This window comes from Condylura cristata, unplaced genomic scaffold (assembly GCF_000260355.1).
Source record: "Condylura cristata isolate star-nosed mole 26May11 unplaced genomic scaffold, ConCri1.0 scaffold00003, whole genome shotgun sequence".
In the NCBI taxonomy this organism is placed as follows: domain Eukaryota; kingdom Metazoa; phylum Chordata; class Mammalia; order Eulipotyphla; family Talpidae; genus Condylura; species Condylura cristata.
In genome coordinates this window covers 58,461,677-58,484,028 of record NW_004567104.1, presented here as the reverse complement: position 1 = coordinate 58,484,028, position 22,352 = coordinate 58,461,677, and the positions used below count along the sequence as shown (strand labels likewise).

Sequence of the window (22,352 nt, the reverse complement as noted above, 5' to 3'; positions counted from 1 at the left end):
GAATGCCCAAGTAGGTGTATATTCATTGTAAAGAAAATGAGACATCAAAAGCAATCGAATGGTCATGCTATATTTTCCTTATTGACTTTTGGACAGCATTATAAAGAGAAGCGACTGATATAAATTGTTACAGGTTGCTCAATGGTTCTTTTAAGAATGGATTTGAGAAGAAAAACAGGCAATTAGGAGCTCTCCGTTGTGTTCCATGTTTGCTTGGGCTATATGCATACAAGAGAGCAGGATCCAATTTCATTTGTTTGCTGGTACACTTTACAGTACCATTTAAAAACCAACATGATTTCAGCCAGGAGTTTAAACACACTCTATCATCAGAGAGAAGCAACAAGAGACTCATGCAGAAAAAGCAATTATCCCAGTGGGAACACGTGGCTCTCCACACAGGTTGGGGAGCTGCCAGCTGAGAACACAGGCCTGGCACAATCGCTGTCTAGGGCTGTGGCAGCTGCATTTCTGTTCTTTCCTTCTCTTCTACTCAACTTCTGCTTTTTCTCTCCTAGCAATTTATAAATTGGTAGTTGTCTGTTTGCTGCTGCAGAAGCACACCTATGATAATTTGATTATAGAGTACCTTAGAAAAGGCTGTATTGCTAATTGCAGACAAGAGGGGGCCACCCTGCAGAGAAATGTAGTTAAGTTAAAGGGAGAGGATGATTTTCTCGATGAAGGTCTAAATTATTACCTTTCTAAATGTACCTGGTTTATAGCACCAGAGAACCTTCCAAGAATCCTAATTTTAACTAGGAATAACAGAAAGAAGCAGCAGAGTCTTCTTAAACACCTATTTTTGCTTGCTTAAGTACAGCTCAAAGACAACATCAAGCTCTGGATTTGGCATTTTCCCTTAGACACCTATTTCCTTGGGCTAGTCAGAACCCCCTAGACTAAAGCAATCAGCTTAGAAGCTCCCTCTAATTTATGGTGTTCCAAACTAGGGAGTGCTGTTGAAATGGAAGTGAAATGCAAACAGTGAAGGTTTTTAGCTGCTTTCCCGGGTGTCAAGCTCCTAAATTATTAAGATCAGAACCCAAAAGTGAATCCTATGGGGGAGGAGGGGACAATATAACGCGTGGTTTTGCAAGAAAATGGTCTTTGCTAGCTATTCCCTAAAAGCAAGAAAGTTGATTGATTTTTACCTCTATGAAGATGCTAGGTATTACTTACTAGTATTCTGCATGCATATGAGAAATTAACTTGACTCATAACTATTAAAGTTAATGTATTAGTTCCTTCACAGTTCTCATGAAACAATGCCCTGCTGTTTTCAAGGTAAAAACAAAGTCTTATTGGTGATTTTCACTATCCCACAAAACCAGGCTGTGCTTTTTATCACCTTGTCCAACCATCTGGCTATAATTCTGAATTTACATACAGCCACTGTTAGGGCAGCTTGAAATAAAAATCTATGGAGGAATTATAACTGTTCTCTAGAAATAAAGATGACAAATGTTCATAGCAGTTGAGGAGAGAAAAGCTTATTTTCACACACTTGGCTCTTTTGAGCTACAAGTGAACCAGCTGAAAATACTTTTCAAACAGTAAATCCCTTTTTCTCTCCATGAGTTCTAATGCTTAGTTCTTTCCTATAGTTTTGGTCCAGTGTGAGAATTTCCCTCACCACTAACTGCCTTGCAAACATAATGCCTTTTCCAGAGACTGCATGTAATTTTTTTACTCCTGAAACTTCAACTCACTTATACTCTGAAGAAGACATCACCATGGCAGAAAAGTCAAATGAAGAGTATGTATGCAAGAAAATTTCTGATTTCAGAAATTCAGAATGATGTCATGGAGAACATGGAAGGACCTTGAGTGAGAATTACTAAAGTGACACATATTTATTATCTGCAAAAATTTGTAAAAAGCGTTCAATGCTATTGATTAGGATTCTACACAAGCAGGACCATTCCTAAAATAGTGATAGACTGAAGTAAATATTCATTCCCACTCTGTGGTATTTTAATCTGCAAGAGTCAAATGAGGTGAGAGGATTCACCAGAGACAGAGAGAGGAGCAGAACAGGCCAAATGACTGAAATACACTGCTGAGGGGAGCAGCTGGCTAGTCAGGAGAGGTCAGCTGTGCCATATGTGGGTTGGCTCCCTGGCCACAACTCTAGCCTACATTGCTGTTCTATACAAAAATACATAAATACTCCATTAAAATAAGGAAATGAAAGAGTCAAATAGGAGCAAGAAGAGACGTGCAAGCTTAATTGATTAAGCAGAAGTCAGGGTTCAACAGACCTGGGTCCAAAATGCAATCTCCATTTCATTAGCTGCTTTTATTGATCAAAAACTATGCCAGAATTTAGCTATTTGGCAAATCTGTGCCTAGTTCTATAAGGGATACATGACAAAATAGAAACACGCATGCCCACTCTTCCTGAACACTGCACATGTTAAAACATATAATAGGAAGAAAATGCAATCAGGGTTAATTTGCACATGTTAGGAAGAAGATATAATCTTGGGATGAAAAGGTTGTGTTTAAAGAAACTCTTTTGGGCCCACCCTGGTGGCACAGTGGGTTACAGCACAGCACCAAGTAGCTAAAGCCACTTCAGCATGAGTTGGATCCCTGCCCGCCCCAGAGGAGATCCACATGGCACGGCAGACCTCTCCTGAGGTCTCCTCTCCTGTTCCCCTCAGCAGTGTACTTCCTAGATCTGCCTTTTCTGCTCTCCATTCTGTCTCTGGTGAATCCTCTGATTGCCCCTGCAACTCTGGGTTCTGTATGAATAAATAAATAAATCTTTTTTTTTTTTTTTAAAAGGTGAAATGATCCAATATTAAAAAAAGAAGAAGAAACTCTTTTTGGAGGGCTACATTAAATGTCAGAATTATTCACATGCCTCTGTTACCATTTCCTAAGAAATTATGATTAACTCATGAGCAAATAAGACATATAATTAAATATATTTTACACTCATATACTTCCGTACTACCTGTGAAAATGATCTGCCGAAAGAGTATTAAAAAAATTAGAGTAGTTTCACTTTGATCAATGTTTGTCAGTCACAAAGACGAAAACCTAGTGCAATGAGTATTTGTGATATTAAGGAGGTCAGTGTTTCAGATTGCTCCCAACACAAAGTCTTTAAGTTACAGTCTGAACTTTCTGTTGAGATTCAGAATGTTGTTAATACTAAGATACTTCCATGCAGAACTGAATAGCAGACCCAACATTTAGTGGTAGAGAAGGTATTAATGGAAGTGATGTCAGTCATAGGGTAAATGAAAGAACCAGTTAAAGATAAATAAAAATATATTTGGTTTTATGTTTCTTGCTTCTTTTCTAAAGCAAATATAACTTCCACAATCTATCAGAGTTCTTTCTGTCTATACCCTCTAATGCAAACATCTCCTTGAAATACATGTTACCAGAATTTTCCACAGTTTGATAAATCAGACATACTGAATTCTTATGATTTTAGTCATCACCTCCTTAGATAAAGATTTGCTACTTTAGAATTCTACATGTATACTACTTTATATTACATTGTGGAAAATAAATTCAAATTCTGAAGACTTTATACCAAAATAAAAATATAAATTTATATTCTGTTTAAGTGGAGGTTTCAAAGGGTTAACAATTACAAAAAAATTGAAAAAAGTTATGTGCTAGATGTAAAGGAACTTTAAAAGTTTTCTTCACAATTACATGAGAAAGACATCAATGAATCTGTAGAAAATGTCTTAACTACTAATGAATTTAAGCCATCTTGATTATTATTATTGTAACTAATGAGCATGAGGATGTACCAACATGTGCTGTATACAAGTCGAATGCATTATCTTTTATTTTTTCAACAGTCTCACAGTGGAAGTATATTTGTGTGTTGGGGGCAAGAAAACTAAGGCTGGACCTCTCTGGTGACCTAGGGGTTAAGTCTCAACTGCTATCACAGGTGGGGTCAAAGTTTGTTTCCCAGCCACACACATATGGCATAGCAGACCTCTATTTAGCAATTTATCTCAGTAGATCTGCCTGTTCCACTCCTCCACTTTGTCTCTGGTGAATCCTCACTCACTATACCACTGGCCCATTCCCTAGTTCGTTTATATAATCAATCAAACGATCAAACAATCAATATTAAAAAAGAGAGAGAGAACCAAGGCTCACTGAGTATCAGTAACTTCTCTAGATCACTGAGTAGTGATTTGGTATTTATTCTACATAGACCCAAGCTTAAAGCTTATATACAGACTTGCTTTTGGATAGTAAACAAGAGGTCGGTTGTTTTTTTTTTTTTGGCTTCCCAAATCACAAATTATAAAACCAGCAATCTCTTATAGATGTGTATATCCTGATATCCCATGGCTAAATTGCTTCTGTTCTATCCTCCCTGAGTGTGCCAAATAGAAGGTGCTACTTCCATTATACTCCAGAGTCAACGTGACTGATTGGATCACCAGCCTAATCGTCACTAATCTAACCAGCTGACAGTGGGGGATAAATATACAATTTTATGCTTCATATATGGATGTGTGCTTTAAAGGACAGATGTAGTCAGGTAAATACCTTTCTACACAGAGAAATGTCTTTGCTAACATAAATATGGAGTTATCATATGGCACATTCAAATTTTAAGCAGAATATTTATAAGCTTCCCTAATAAAGATGAGGCAATCTGACATGATCTTTTATAAGCATGATACATGAGGCTCTCTGGTGATGTGATAGATCCAGCTGGAAAAAGTGTAGTCATGAATGTTAAAAGGCAAAGAAATAAGAAATAATGGCCTCCTAAGTAAATTACACTTTATCCACTCAAGGAGACAAATTTCCATTATTCCCACCAGAATTATGAAGATTAAGTTCAAGAAAATCATATAAGATTTTCTTATATGACAATGCTCTTAAAGGTGACTAAAATGGGAGACTGTTTTTAGTGTGAACAGTCTTTAAAGGTTCACGAGCACTTGATTTGTAAGATGTACAAGAAAAACCCCATGCCATCTGTTAGTGATTCTGTTAATGCACACCAGATTATTTTACAAGTGTACAACTTATCATATTATCAAATTCTTTGGTTTTAGGGAGATAAAATTGAAGTGGTCAGACGTTACCAATAGAGTGTTAGTACTTTTCAAGCAACCAGTCATTAAATAAATGAAATACAGTATCAGCATTAGATTAGAGATGACATCAGCCTCAGCATAAGATTTGGGATTATTATTTGAGAAGGATCTTTAATAACAGTGATAATAAGGACAAGATGGAGAAATAGATAAAGTCAATGCCAGCTAATTATAGATACTAAAAAGGAAAGTACAAATTCCATTTAAGCAATCAGATTAAAATTTATTTAAAACTTAAAGGCTTAACATTATTTTGAGAGCAGTATTTTGGACCCTGATTTAAGGAAAGAATGTTCTGTAAAATCAAAGGCTCTTTTGAATCTTCTATAATTTTATTTTTTTTTAGATTAAAATTTATTCTGGCCCTCCCTGGTGGCGCAGCGGGTTAAAGCACAGCACCGAGAATCTAAAGCCGCTTCCGCATGAGTTCGATTCCTGCCTGCCCCGGAGGTGACCACATGGCGTGGCAGACCTCTCCTGACCCGCCTGCTGCTCCCCTCAGCAGTGTACTTTGTCGATCTGCCTGTTCTGCTCCCCACTCTGTCTCTGGTGAAGCCTCTCACCACCCCTAGCCTCTGGCCTGTACCCCAGTTCTGTATGCACAAATAAATAAATCTTAAAAAAAAAAAAAAGTCTGTCTCAAACATTTATAAAAAAAAAAAAAAATTATTCTGCCCAGGGAAGAGCAAAATGAAGTCTGGATTTTTTTTACCAAAAAGTCTTTTCATATCACTTAAATCTTTCCAACACATAGGTGAGACTTGTATGCAAATTTTAATCTAAGTTTTAAAAACTATATCATCTAAGAGTAATTTCTAGGAACAATATAATATAAAAAATTAATAATAAGCTAGTCAGAACATCATCCTTGAAACCAGAACAGATTGTACCTTTAATCAGGCAGATTACTTTACCCTATAATTAAACAAAGTGCTCCCGAAGTGTAGTAAAATTCCACTGGTCCTTGGCTATTTGGAGAAATTGAATGGCCTGATCAAATATATCAAAGTACTTGGAAACTGAAGAAACGCAGCTGCCTGAGTAAGCAAGGAAGAAGGAAAAAACAAAGGGAAAATCACAGCAAGTTCTCTGTGTGGGCATAGCAAACGGATCTGAAATGCCCGTTACAGATTTTGTCCTCAGACCATTTGTATTCGTGATGGAGTTATCCTTAGGAGGAGCGGACTGTATTGGTAATTATTCTGAATTATGACTTTTATTTAGCTGATTACTCAAATTCCTAAGACATTTTCTACTTTCTGGTAGATCTACGCTGAAGAACCACAGGTGCTGACAAGCAGCTTCCACCTAAGTTTTGGCTCTTGAATTTCCGGATTTGGCAGAATTTCAGCTGTAAGGTAGTTTAGGCAGAACTGCTAGGCACTCCTCAAGAATGCTTTGGCTAAAGCAAACATTTGGGTAAAAGTGGATTTTGGGAAATTACTGAGAACTTTTTTGAGGGAATTCATTTGGGGAAATAAAATTCAAAGGATCACAATCATGTCAAAAGACAAGAATACAGACAATCAGCACACAACATAAAAAGCAACATTGCATGTTAGCAAAGCTATGTATTCTGATTTTTCATACATGTTAGGACTTTGACTCACATGGAAGTTCTTCAAACTCCTTAGAGGAATGTTGAAAAATTTTATGATATATTATTTCCTAAGTCTAACAAAGACTGTTGAATTTTAACTGGCAATCTTTTGCCTCTGCAACTTCACCTCTGTATCCAAACACACCAGCACCCTCTCTGTGGTAATTCTGTCAGTTTACATGGACTTAGAAGGACTTTGTTAAAATTATACATACGTGTCTGAAGGAACCCAGGCACAAACTGGCACACAGACTATACATTGTTGAACACCAGAAAGGAACATGTCACATAGATAAAGATTCATATATTTGGTGGACACTTCACAATTGATCAAAACAGGATATACAGGAGATATATATATATATATATATATATATATATATAATGTTGGGGTATGTGTTTTGTGTACTAAATATCTAAATCTAAAGTGTTCTTTTCATTTTGAAGTTGAAACCCCTGTCACTCACCTCTCCAAAGCACTATCAATTTATAAACATTAAATGAATATCCAGGCAAGAGAACTAAAACAGCTTACAATGAGGCTGTGGCTAGGAGTGTCCCAAATACTTTCACTGCTTGAGTATGGTTCTCAAAATGATTCTAATAAATACTGAGGAATATACTATACGATCTTAATATTTCTAACAATTAAAGGACTTAACCAAGATCTATCTGCTCACACTGTTTCAAAAAGGATTTTCTAAGGCAGCCAGAAGTTAAACTTATTATTTAAATTGCTGCAATTTACTTTTTTTTAAAATGACATCGTGAAGCAACCTCAGACACGCGATCACCTAAGTGAATTCAGATGTGTTCTTAATAGTTTATTTGATAAAGTAAAAAAAAATCAATCAATTTATCTATTTGTACCGAGTGGATAAATAAGGAGCGAGTATAAGTAAACTACACGTACATAAAACAATACTGTCTACACCAACTTGAAGATAACCAAGAGGGAAAAATATGAATGAAATGAATATGGTAAAATGCTTTACCTGTTGATTTTTTTGTTGTTCAGACATAACATAATCAAATTTAAATGCTATGTTTGGAAGGCTTATCAGATAGAGTATATCCTGGGAAAAATCAAAACAGGATTAAGTTGGTGTTGAACAGTCTAAGTCTTAATCCCAACTCGCAGATTCACTTAGTGACTCAAAATAAATCAAATTTCCTGTCTTCTCTTATTTGAAAATGAAGGGGATTTCCTAGGCACAACTCCACAAGTGGACTCCACCTCCAGTAATCTGTGAATCTCTGTAAGTGACACCTGCAAATGTATTTATTCATAGTTAATGTATAAGTATTTCTTTTCTTCCTGTTAAGTCAGTGAAAAATCATGCTTTAAGTAAAAAGAAGGTTCTTTTTACCTATTTTCTATTCCTCACTTTATAGAGATACGAAAGAATAAAAGTGCATCTGGAAACCAAATCATGTTCAAATTCACAACTTTTTAATTCTGGGTGTGCTTGTTGGAAAATATCATTTCTGATTTATATATCATTCATTAATATTTTCTCAAGAATGATGTATTGAGTTGCCCTCTAAGACAGAACCAAAGAACATTTATGACCTTATAAGTCACGTATAATAGATGAGAAATAAATATTTGCAAGGATTAGAAAATAAAAACTTTTTAAAAAGATTTATTTATTTATGCATATAAGAACTGGGGTACAGGCCAGAGGTGTGGAGTGTGAGAGGATTCACCAGAAAGAGAATGGGGCACAGAACATGCAGATTGACTGAAAAACACCATTGAGGGAAGCAATGGTCAGGAGAGGTCTGCTGGGCCATGGGCGGTCACCTCGTGCTGCAGGGCTGGGTATAACTTTATAGTGCTGCACTTTAGCCCACTGCACCACTAGGGAGGGCCCAGAAAAGAAGTAATTTTAAAATAACAGGAAGAAAACTGTAATATGCATATGTGGAGTGGGATTTTACAGAAGGCTTCTCTTAAGAAGGTGCCTTTAAGTTAGGACGTGAACAATGAGTGAGGTATACAAAGTAAGCTACCCTTACTGAGGCAAAAACATATGCACACATTCCATGCAGAGGCAAAAACATATGCAAACATTCAAAAAGTATTGCAGATATGGCCTGAGATTCATCTCATTGGGTATCTGACCTAAATGGCCCAGCACACCTTCCCTGTCTTGCCCGCTGCTCCCCTCAGCAGTGTATTTCAGTAGATCTGCCTGTTCTGCTCCCATTATGCTTCTGGTGGGTATCCCCTCACCCTCTCTATACTTCTGGTCTTTACCCCAATTCCACTACACAAGAAAATAAAATAATCTTCAGTAAAAAGAGTAAAACAGGGCCCTCCCTGGTGGTGCAGCAGGTTGGAACGCTGCACTGTGAAGCTAAGTCAAGCTGTGGTGGCATCAGTGTGACTTCGATCCCCACTCTGGAGGTGACCCACATGGCTCAGCAGACCCCCCCACCCCTGCTCTCCCACTGCCCCCTCAGCAATGTACTTTGTCGATTCGCCTGTTCTGCTCCCCAGTCTGTTTCTGGTGAATCCTCTCTCCACCCCTGTGGTGTAACCCATTTCTGTAAGCATAAATAAATAAATCTTAAAAAGAATAAAATAAATATTTCAAAATTTTGGCATTTAAGCATTTAAATATACATCTTGTACCTAAATAATGAAAAGCAACCAGTAAATTTAACTAAAATTATGTTTAGATTGACAACCATACAAACTTATCACTAGAACTGAGAATATCTTCATTTTATTCAGTCTTTCCAAGAGAGTACTTGGAGTTCACAAGCAGGTCTGAACTGTTGACTTTGTTTTTCTAGTTTCAATTTCCAAATGTGACGGAATTACAATATAATTATTTACAAAGAATTACACATTTTTGGAAAGGTTCAGGATGTTCCTTAGTATAATACAGCAGTGTTTCTCATCTGAATGACAACATTCCTGAATTCTGCCATGAGCTGTATATAACTAGATGCACCAGGAAAGTCATATTATTACCCAAAGTGTACGTCTTAGACAATCAGGGCTTAGTTAGTCTATGGGGTCCCCAGCAGGTTCTTCCATTTCATAATAAAGATGTAGATAGGACTCAAAGTAGTTTAATATTAGCATTAATATAAATTCTTTCTCAAAATATTCTTCTATATAAAATGTCCATCTTGATTTGGTAGACACTAGGAAATGTCCTCATGGGTGTGAATAGAAATTTAGAGAAAAAAAAATTAACTCTCTTCATATATTTATAGAACCTAATTTATTCAGAAAATTGGAAATTACTGTGGCACAAACAATCTCTAATGCACCAATTCCACCAGTTTTCAATGACTGACTACATTTAGAGCTCAGTCGGTAGAGTAACAAAAGTAACACCCAAGACACACATTAGTAATATCTGTGTCACCAACTACAGTGACATTTGACTTATATTTTCTCACTAGATTCCCACAACAACACTGTCAACCAATATAGGTATTATTAGATAATTCATTTCACAGACAGAAACAATGCAATTTTCAGAGATTAAAAGTCTACAAGATCATCAATTTAATAAATTTGTTGAAACACAAAGCTATAATGTGTTCTATATTGTCTAAGACTATTTTGTACTCTACTAATCCACTGTACTTCAATTACCAAATTTTAAAATTAGGACAAGAGAATGGGGCATACATTCAATTTGTCTCATTACTTTGGTCCCATGATTTATACTGATTTAACATAGGAGTTCACAATTGAAGTTTTATTTTGACAGAGATAACATGCTTAATGGACATGATTTTTTTTTTTTTGTCCAAGATGAACAGAAAAAAGAATTCTATTTCACGACGCCATTTTCCTCTGACCTTCCTACAGCTGAATTACATATATATTTTGCAGAGAAGACAAATTTAACTTCTCAGGGAAAGGGGGCTCTATGACATCAGTGGCATTTAGTTTGCTGATTTCCTCTAGGGGCGGGGAGCGGTAAAGGAAGCAGCAGACATGGAACAATGAAAGAAACTAGAAGACCAGAGGAAAGCATTAATCGAAGGAAGGAGGAGAAGCAGATGGCTGAGGAAAAAGACATGTGGGAATTGGGGGGAAAGGAAGCAATTGGCAAGGAGCGGGCTGAATGCCAAATTTGTGAAGGATCTGGAGGACACTAGGGATTTGGATGGGATGTGAGTCAGCTGCTTCTTACCAAAATATCACACCAACAAGGGAAATCAAAGAAACCTACAAAGACACACAGGAAACAGAAAGGGACTGGAAAAAGAACTGATGACACACTGCATTCTAATAAATGTACCTCTTTAGCGTGGGAAGAGTTAAATACATTTTTTTTAGGACAACTGATTTTTTTCTCCTAGCTTCACTAACAATTTTCAAATAATTAATCTGCTTACAAAGGAAATGCTAAAAATACATTGATTTATTTTGACTATTACTTACGATGTTTGAATGTGATTTTCCATTTATATATAAATGAATTCCTTTAAACAATACAGAATCAGGGTAAACAACCATCCCAGTTTATTTTTTTTCCCCTCAGAGCTAGAGATTTTGAATGCTATCACCAGGATAATCCCAAGAAACCAGTATTATTGGCCATCTCATCAATTTAAAGTAAAGAAAAGGCTACTAAATATGCTTCAAGCATGTAAAGCACACAGATGCTAAATATTGTTCTACCTGTTTCAAAGAAGAATGAAAAAAAATTTAATGTAATTATATGATAATAGATTAATTTGACAATGAAGTGGTTTCTGATCAGGTATGGTTTGATGCAAATAAATAATATTTTTGTCACTTATTTTACAATTGTAAAACACACACACACAAATAAAATGTGTAAGTCATATTTATATATATTTGCAGCTGGCTACTTTGAGGAAAGGGAGAACAGGGAAAAAAATTTTAACATATAGCTATGTCAAAAATAATGCTATTCAAAAGGGTTACCACAAAAGAATGTGGGAAAATCATATAATTTTCATTTTTAAATTTTAGTCTCAAAGCTCGAATTTTAAACATGATAAGATGAATGACTTTTAAGTTCTTACAATAAAACTAAAATAAAATAATTCAGGATAAATAAAAGGCAAAGGTTATTTTGAAGAAATTGCAGGATTTCAGTACTGAATCCAAAGAGAGCTTAACCATTTTACTGCATTATTATTTTAGTAATTTACGGTGTTATACCGTACCTATCAAGGCTAACAAACCACAACAGTTATAAACTTTTAGTAATTTCAACTTCCCATTTATTAGGTAATATTGCATAACTGCTTAAATTTTAGCAATAATTTTTGAAATGTGTACAGGTAATGATATTACAATCTGGCAAATCTAGTTTGGACAGTTAACTATAAAGAACATTCAGTGGAATTAGTCACTGGTTCATTATATCCTTTCAATAAAATTCTTTCTTCTGCTAAATACCAAATGATAACTGTTACTACATCCTCTTTAGATCATCTCTTATTATCTATTGAGGTAAGACTTCTAGTATTCAGAACACATAATTTTAGTTTATCTGAACTATAACCTTTTCTTAAACCTCACAATCTGTCATTTTAAAACAATACATTTTTTGAAATTTATAGATTTGATGGATTATCATTTGTATTTCTGGTCATAATTTGGACTAATTCACAAATATATCATGGCCACTTTTAAGATGTTAGTACTAATACTGTGTGAATCATCCCAGACCCTAGCAAAATTAAGGCAATAATTCATAGTGAAATCGAATTGTTACCATCATCCCTAGTTTAAATTAAAAGTGACAACATAGGGCCCTCTTTGGTGGCGCTGTAGATTAAAGCACAGCACTAAGAAGCTAAAGCCATTTCAGCATGAGTTCGATCCCCACCCCAGAGGTGACCCACATGGTATGGCAGACCATTCCTGACCCACCCACTGCTCCTCTCAGCAGTGTACTTCATCAGTCGACCTGTTCTGCTCCCCACTCTGTCTCTGGTGAATCCTCTCACTGACCCTGCACCTCTGGCCTGTAACCCAGTTCTGTATGCATAAATAAATCTTTTTTTTTGAATGATAACATAATTCATACATATATATATATAAATACATACATACACATATACACATACACATATACATAGTAAAGTTAATAAGACACCACAAAAGATGTTACTGGTGCAAAAATGACAGGTGCTTCCATAATAGTCCTCCCAGCAAATTTGGAGTTAATGTAGTATCACTATACTGGCAAAATTTTACCATTTGTCTTACAGAGTTGTAGTGAGATTAGGATATCTCTGTCTACACATGCACGCACACACACACACACACACCAATAGAAAACAGCAATATGATGTGTAATGCTGCAATATTTACTAGCATCATATTCTCTAGGAGACTAAATTGACAGGTGTAATTGTACTACAATCGAAAATAAATAGCTTATTTGTTTTTTTTTTTAAATGGAATTAATTGTGATAATAAAAATCACCTGATATGCAGCAGATTTTTAATACACCATATTGTTATTACTGTGGTAGATAATTGTTAGTGATCTAAAGGGCATGAAGACAAGAGGAGGGTTAAAATGGGTCAGTGACTCCATTGTCTGGTGGCAGATGGAAACTGGACTTACAGTGGTCATTGGAGTATGGTTTACACCTATGTTGAAGCACATAGTTTTTTGGCTTCTTTTAGATTTATTTATGCATACAGAACTGGGGTACAGGCCAGAGGTGCAGGGGTGGTGAGAGGATTCACCAGAGACAGAGTGGGGTAGAACAAGCAGAATTGGCAAAGTACACTGCTGAGGGGATCAGTGGGCAGGTCAGACCAGATCTGCCATGCCATGTGGGTCACCTCCCTGGTCAGGGATCGAACTTGTGAAGTGACTGAGGCTAGCTTTGTAGTGTGGTACTTTAACTCATTGCACCACCAGGGAGGGCCTGAAGCACATAGCTTTATACCTACAGTTTAAAGTATGTTGTATACGAGTGTTACCAAAACTAAAAGAAAAAAGCAATACAAAATCATACTTAGATTTTTCTTGGTCTTTTGGGGTATGTCAGTTTTAATTTAAAATATTTTTATAACTGACCATTTTTATATATAACTAAAACCTTTGTAGTGTAGGAAAATATTTGTGATGTCAACCTTCAACTATACTTAGATTTTTTCTTTTAACACAAGGGAAATTTTAGTTATTTGATTCAGTTTTTTTCTCACTATTTAGTTTTTTTTTTTTTTTTCAATCTCAACATTCTTGATTTTCCACTTTTACAAAATAATATACAACTTGAAGACAATTTTTCCAAAAATGAAATTCACAAAATAAATGTTACGTTCTGTAACAACTGTCAGTGTGTTGTTTTACATCAAAGAACAGCCTTTGGTCTTCTGATTCATTTTTATGAGAATATTTCATTTATTACTTCTAATGGATATGACTCTCAGCCCCATGAGGTAAATCTACTAAATCCAATCTGCCAGTTATACTACTTCTATGTCTAACTCCAAATATAAATATATTTATATCTGGAAAAAAAGAAAGAAAGAACACTAGAGACAATCATTATCTAAGGTCTCTTTCAAATTATTCTATGAAATATGTGCCAAGTGAGTTCTAAAAGATTCTCCTGTCAGGTAGAAAAATAAGAAAATGCCATTTATATTATAATCATCATAGATCTAAAATTTGGCTCTGAATCCAGGTCAATATAAGAAAGAAATGACTTAAGAACATCAAAAAATACAGGTGCAGCTACAATTCAATTACATATTCCCTCTTTTCGTAGGGTGTGTCTTTGTTCTCACAGCTGGGAGAGTTGTACTTTAAATTTTCAACAAAGAAAGCCACCACATTAAAGAACTCTAGAAATTCCTATAACCAAAACTGTAGCAATAACCGTGCAATCTTCACTTGCCTTCCATAAAGATATTATGCACTTTAATCTCCTGTTTGTCTGTACTCAACACATTTGGCAAAGTACATTAACAATAGAAATGAAAACAATTATTTGAAAACAAAGCTGAGGAAAGAAGAATCACATAAAATATCTAGTAACCAACGTCTAGTAAGAATTTGCTTTCAATTTTTGAAAAAGTATTCAGAAATACCATCAAGCATTTAGTGTCTGTTTTAAGATTTTGTTTTAATTACCCAGTTTTCATTTTGCCTGGAGGAAGAAAATGAAACAAAAACAATTATGATCTAAGTCAGATTAGTGATTTTTCATACTAAACTGCTGATTTTTAGCCTTCTCACTCCCTTGCATGTATAAACGTACTTTTTACCTCCAGTGTTTTATCAGTTTAAGAGTCATAATTTACACAAAACACACAGATGGTCTTACAAATTGTAAAAGTTTCAGATGTTACTATTTCCTAGCATATGGAACACAATCGTGGATCATCATTTTGGCAGCATTTAAAATGATGTTTAAATTATGTATACATTAACATCTTGGCACCATTTCATAATCAAGTTCTTGCAACTTTCAATTACGTGATTCTGACTGGAGGTGGTTCTTATACTGACTGACACAACCAACAATTGGACAGAGAGCTGAGACTCCGATTACAGGATAGGATCCCTCTAGATGGCCAAAGGTAAATGCGGAGCCTGCAAAATATTAAGCATTTTGGCATAGGCCATAGAAATCTCTTCTAATTCAATATCTGATACAACAGGAAGTTCCAAGGATTTCTTTAAATCAAATTTATTCTAATAGGTTTAAACTGTTAAAGTCACACACACACACACACACATACACACACACACAGCAAAATCTTTAAGATTAAGACCTTTCAGAATGTGAGGATATAATCAGCTTCACTTTTTATCTATCACATGAGATTCAATATAAAAAGAATTATTTATACTCTAATTCTGATTTTGGTCTTCATCAGCTCTCTCAAATCAGTTCAGTGAGGTTTAACACCACCACTCCACTGAACTTCCTGCTAGCATTGTGTGTGACTGACAACCAAGTTGTTCAATACAATGGTCAATTCTTAACCCCTGTGTTACTTGATATGCCAGATGCCACAACTCAGTCAATGTCACCTCCTTAATATATTCTCCACTTGCCTGGACTTGTGGTTTCATTCCTTCCTTCCTGACTGCTCTTTTTAGTCTCCATTGCTCTTTCTGCCTCTCATCCCTGAGAACCAATAATTGGATCTTTTTATTCTCCTTCTATGTATACTCACTTCCAGGTCTCCCATTTCGAAACAATACATACTTGGTGATGACTTCCATATTCATTAGTATAGGTTACAGTAGTCTGTGGTAAGAAATTCACCATGGCTTAATACAACAATTATTTATTTCTTATTCACTCTAAAAGCTCACAGAAAGACAAAGTGATGGTAGGAAATTCTGTTCATATAATTCAGGGGCCCAGGTTCTTAGAGTGTCTTCCATGTTGCTGTGTACTACTTGCAACATGGTTACCACATGGTAAAGAAAGCATATTGGAGGTCTTCTCACTAGTATTTAATTTCTTTAATTTCGATTCATGGCCAATGAAGCTGAACTAGTCATATTGGTCTGCCTCAAAGCAAGGGAGCTAGGAAGCAGCCTTTCATCTGCCCAGAAAGAGGGGGTGACTGCATAGTAATGAGAACTTGTTATGTCTACCACAACTCAATTTTTTTCCTCCAGCTCCAACCTCAAATATGAATTTCTGACTCATGTGTCCAACTGCTTATTTGGCATTTATACTTGGATATCTAATAAAAATTTCAAAATTGCAATGTCTGAAAGTGAGCTCAAGTTTCCATCCCAAAACTTCTTCTATAATTAATGGCATCTTTGTCTTTTTAATTGCTTGAACCAAGCTATTAAGGTAATTCTTGATGTTACTTTTTTTTTTTTTCACAAACCACATCAATCTACTAGCAAATTGTATTCCCATTGCTTCACAGTCGATCCAGAATGGAACCACTTCTCACTCCTTCTACCCTTAATAACTGGTCCAAACCACTATTTACCTCTTTGTCAGGATCACTGCATGAGATCTTGCCTAGACATCCTATTTTTGTCACCATATTCCTGCCATTATTATCTTCAGCAGAATAAACCTATGACAGCAGAGGTTTCTGTGAGAAACTCTTGCTGCTTTACTACTCACTCAGAGGAAATGTTAGACTGACAAGGTACACAAGGTCCGACAGTAAGTTCATAATATCAACAACCATGCCCACAGCAGCACCCCCAACATACTATCTTCCCTTGTTCACTTACTAGAACTCACCTTGACCAGTTTCTTAATGTGTTAGGTATACCCCACCTTAGTGTCTATCTGTGTACTTGTTTTTTCTTCTTATGGCACTTTTCCCAGAAATATCTATAGTTCCTATTGTCAAATCTTACAGTTTTGTTTTGTTTTTTAAACATTCTTTGGTCACCCTATTTAAATTTGGAATCTTAATCCAAGCATCATTAACCATGTATGCTTTCTCATTTATAGGATTTGTTAAAGAGGCTAACATATTACATGCTATACTATCTAATTTGGTTTTATCTGGGTATGCGCAAAAGATAATATCCAGAAGGACACTCTCTGATTTCCATTAATATTTAATGCTGTGAATTCTGAGAAGGTTATGCTAATTTGTATTAGATACAAATAGGTAATCAGGAAAAACATGAGGGAGGAAATGGATAAAAATGGTTTCAATGTGTTTGAATCTTTAAAAAAACTCTGAATTATGGATAATGATCATTAAGTGTTAGAATATGTGTTTAAGGGAAAAAAATGAAATTGAGCATAACTCCAAAAGGAATCTATTTTACTAACAAGAGTAGCATGTGTTCCTGTATGTTCTAATCTCCTGTATTCTTGATTCCATTTCCTAAAACTAATGTTTACAATTTGAGTTTTCCTGTGACTTTTCAGCATCTCTTCAAAAGTAAAGGTTGGTCATCTTCACCCGATTATAAAATTATAAAATTCCTTTGAGAGACTTATTCTAACTTAGCTCAGTACAGGAAAATGCTTGATTTTTCTTTCAAGGTCCCTAAAACCTTCTCTATCACAGTCTCCTCAACTTTGTGCCTATTTAATTTCCAAGCTAATCTGCTAACAGGTTATTAGACATATTGAAAGTATTTATTGGGATCCATGATTTCTGTTTTAAATTTGTTCCTCCACAATATTAGCAGCAGCCTTTTCCTTACACATTTCAACAGGGGAACTTTAAATCTTTGCCAATGAATTGCAAATGGGCAGAGTATATGCAGAGTAAACGAAAGTGGAAAAAGGAACACTGTTTTTTAGGTACTTCTGCAAACCTGTTGTGAGACAGACCATACAAGGAAACCACACAGAATTATGATATCAAGAAGAAAATTCATCATTACTTACTAAGATAATACTACACTTCTCTACTTGTATAACAAGAGAAAATTGAAATTCAGTAATCTAGCCAAATTTGGGAATGAGGAATATAAATCATTAATACTCATCCAGAATGGGATTTTATTTTCCAGAAACAATATTAAAAATTTAAAAGTAGAACAATAAAAAATCCTGAATTTCATTAGGTATTCGAGAAACTGTACTAGTGATTTTTGGTTTCTTGACAGACCGATTTCACTGTTACACATGGAAAGGTGATATGCCTTGAGTTATAATTAATGAACATGGAAGTCCTAAATCTAAGACATTAACTTGATATTTAGAGCCTTCTTTACTAATCTCCAAACGAAACAAGGTCCATTTTCTTTACTTATTTTAAGTAAACAAAGGAAGAATGGAAATATATTTCCTAGAAAAGGACAGTTGAAGATGGGAGATAAAAAAACTCATTATGTAGGAGAACCTACTCTATTTTTCCTTTTTTTTTGTAGTTCTCTATATATTCCCCAATGCTGAATTAAATACTCACAGTTATTCTCTCATCTTTATCGTCCAGTGGAGAGCCATCTTTCTTCCAGGAAATGGTGGGTTCAGGATGGCCCCGGGGAGGTTGGCATTCCATCACTGCGGGTTCCCCTACTGCCACCATGACGTCAGAAGGATTTTGTCTGAAGTCATCCCGGAGAACTGCAGAGACAAGATTAAACTGCTATAGTCAACACTGATACAGTCCTTACTTCTAAGCATCAGCAAAAAGAGATATTTCTTATAAGTTACTACTAATAGCTTCCTCAGTATATCTGGGAGAATCTCAATCTACTTATACACATATGCAATTTAATAAATATATCTGGCCTAAACACACAACAGGGGTGATTTGATATTCTTCATAAACTGTGGGGCATGTATTTTGCCATTTAGTGCCCTCACAGTATATATTTGTTTATATTTAACTAGGATTTTTTTTTCTGTCTACTGTGCACATTTTTTTCCCACATGCCAGTGAATAAAACAATTTTCACTTATTTATATATACATGGAAATGATGCTCTTGATCATTAAACTACTTAAGTATACATACAAACAAAAACGCTAAAAATAAAAAGAATGCTCTAAGTATACATTTAATTCTGTGATATTTTGAATTAACATACAGAGTATATAAGTTATAATGAAAATTCACTCATTCTAAAACTTTAGACATATTTGCAAAGTAACTACATTCAAAATATCATCTGCATTTTTCCAAGACCACTGTGTATAGGAGAGTGGTAGAAGGCACCAACACAGAACTTCTAGGGACACTACTACCATGCATATTCTAATATTATTTTTTATCTTCTGTTGTTATATTTTATTTTTTTAAAGAATTACTTATTCATATTGAATTGGAGTACAGGCCAGAGGTTCAAGAGCAGTGAGAAGATTCACCAGAGACAGAGTGGGGCGCACACAGGCAAACTGACAAAGTAAACTGCTGAGGGGAACAGTGGGCAAGAGAGGAGAGTTCTGCCGCACCATGTGGGTCACCTCCCTGGCCAGATATTCTACTGGTTCTGAAGCGCTGCATCTGGCTTCACAGTGTTGCACTTTAACCCATGTAGCACCCTGTTCAAGGGTGAGCGATATTAATAGTTTCACTTATGCTTATTTTTTAGAAGGAAGACAATTCATTTTTGTAATGTCTACTGGAAGCCCAGGTAATATTATCATACTATAACATACTATTTACATAGAACAATTAACTCTGAAACTGTAAATAATAAATACAATGTGGAAAAGAAGGTGAATATGCATTTTAAAATTAGTTCATACTATAATTATAATAATAAATGTTCCACATTGACTTATTAGAAGAGAAACACAATTTAAAGCCACAGTGAGATAGTATTTCACCCCTGGGAGAATGGCCCACATAAAAAAGAATAGAATTAAATGTTGTGAAGTTTGCTTGCAGTGAAAAAGGAACTCTCATCCACTGCCGGTGAGAGAACAAGCTACTACTATAGACCCTGTGTAAAACAGTATGGAAGTTTCTTAAGAAAAAAAAAATAGAAATTCCATTTGTTTAAGCAGTACTGCTATTGGGTGTTTATCTAAATCACATGAAACATTTAAGATGAAATGATTGGAAAATACCTATGAATGCAATTGCCAAATTATTGAACCAATCCAACAGCCCTTACACAAATTAATGGATAGGGGCTTCACTGATTGCCGAAGGGTTTAACTCTCATCACTATGCCTGAGTTCATCCCTGATCAGGGAGCTGGCCACATATGGTGCAGCAGACCTATCCTGTCTCACCTGCTGCACACTCAGTGGTGTATTTCAATAAATCCTCCTGTTCTCCTACTTGTTCTTTCTCTGGTAAATCCTCCAACCATCCAATACCTCTGGCCTACACTCCAGTTCTTCTATGCAAAAATTAAATTAAATTAAAACCAAAAACTACTGAATAAATAGAAAAAAAAAGGTGGAACATAAAATCAATGGAGTATTACACAGCTGTGAAGAAAGATGCAATGGTGTCATTTCGGAGAAAATGGATGAAGTTTGAGTTAATTATGTAAAATGAAATCACTCAAAATGTGAACAATATTTTCAAATGGTCTCACTCATCTGTGGAATATTAATACCCAGTAAACAATTGCATACAAACAATTAAACTTAGCTGAACTAAAACTATAGCTTCTATTGCCACATAATAAAATATCAGAGGTTGACAATTTTTACTATTTATAAATTTACTACTTACCACAAATAAAATAAAAGGCTTATAGAGAAAAACAAACTGAGTTTAAAAAATTGTATTTGCCTTTGAGGGATCACATTGTTATTTTGTATTAACACCTTTAAAAATTTTTAACAGCCTTGAAATACATAAAAGTGAAATATTTTTAAATTAAAATACATAATTTTCACAATTTTCTATTGGATGAGCTTAAAATCATCTTGGTAGTACTACAACCTATTTACAAATTGACATAATATTTCAAATAAACCAACAAATAAAATCTCTTTAGAAAATATCAAAGGTCTAAGTCAGATAAACAGTTCTGCCCCCCAATCTCACCCCCAAGCCAATTACTATGCTATTTGGGCTTTTATTGTATATAATGAAAAGACAACAAAATGTAATCCATTAAAGATTGTTGCTTAGATAATGTTCAGGTAATTATTTTTGCAGCTGTAAAGCATAAAATCCTAGTATTGCCTATGGCTACACACAACCCTGCATAAAGTTATGAATTTGAGATTTTGTTCTCTTCTACAAAAGCAACTTTTTCCCCATATTCTTGTCCCGAACATTTCCTTTTGGGAGAAATAGTATCTGTCACATTAAAAAATGACACAAACTTGAGCTAAATTATCTAATTTTCTTAATTCATATGTACATTTAAGTAATTAAAGTAAAAATTGAATTCAGATGATTGTCAGCATCTTGGCACAAGCACATGGTAAAAATAAATATCCTCACATGTAGACTTTTTAAAAAATATTTTCTGTTCTTACTTCCTTATTCATCAAAATGAATATTTTCAAATGTTTCTTGACTACAGTAGTATTAAATTCTAAAATGTATACCTCACTTCTCAAAAAAGGTTTGATACTAGGAAAAGAGCACCTAAAATATATAAATAATCCAAGTAGATGCCACTTTACAAGTTATCAAACAAACCACAGGTCATCCTAATAATCTAACATATTCTATCATATTTTGGTTTTTTTTAAAGATTTATTTATTTATGCATACAGAACTTGGGTGCAGGCCAGAGGTGCAGGAACGGTGAGAGGATTCACCAGAGACAGAGTGGGGAGCAGAACAGGCAGATCGATGAAGTACAATGCTGAGAAGAGTGGCGGGTGGGTCAGGAGAGGTCTGACATACAGTGTGGGACACCTCCCTAGCCGGGGATCAAACTCGTGAAGTGGCTGCTTCTAGCATCATAATACTGTGCTTTAATCCATTGCAGCACCAGGGAAGGCCCTTATGTTGTTTTTTGATGATTACAAGTTGTTACATAAAATTTGTTGAAATACTTAGTTCTTTGTCACTCTAATATATTAAAGAAAACAAAAATCTTTAAATCTTCTAGAAGATTTTTTACCTTAAAAAAAAATGATTAAGATATAGCCTTTAAAAATCTTAAAACAGGGCCCTCCCTGGTGGCGCAGCGGTTTAAAACACAGCACGAAGAAGCTGAAACCACTTCTGCATGAGTTCGATTCCCGCCTGCCCCAGAGGAGACCTCTCCTGACCCGCCCGCTGCTCCTCTCAGCAGTGTACTTCATAGATCTGCCTGTTCTGCTCCCCACTCTGTCTCTGG

At 35.2% G+C, this 22,352-nt stretch overlaps 1 protein-coding gene across 9 annotated transcripts in view; it reads right to left on the bottom strand.

Annotated features, from left to right (window-relative positions):
• Window positions 1-22,352, bottom strand: part of ROBO1 (roundabout, axon guidance receptor, homolog 1 (Drosophila)) — a 939,739-nt gene that overhangs the window by 115,827 nt on the left and 801,560 nt on the right. For all 9 annotated transcript variants that reach the window (XM_012733040.1, XM_012733075.1, XM_012733050.1 and 6 more), the window contains one exon: window positions 18,551-18,708. In XM_012733040.1, the coding sequence (XP_012588494.1) occupies window positions 18,551-18,708 (158 nt within the window). The remainder of the gene's footprint in view (window positions 1-18,550; window positions 18,709-22,352) is intronic.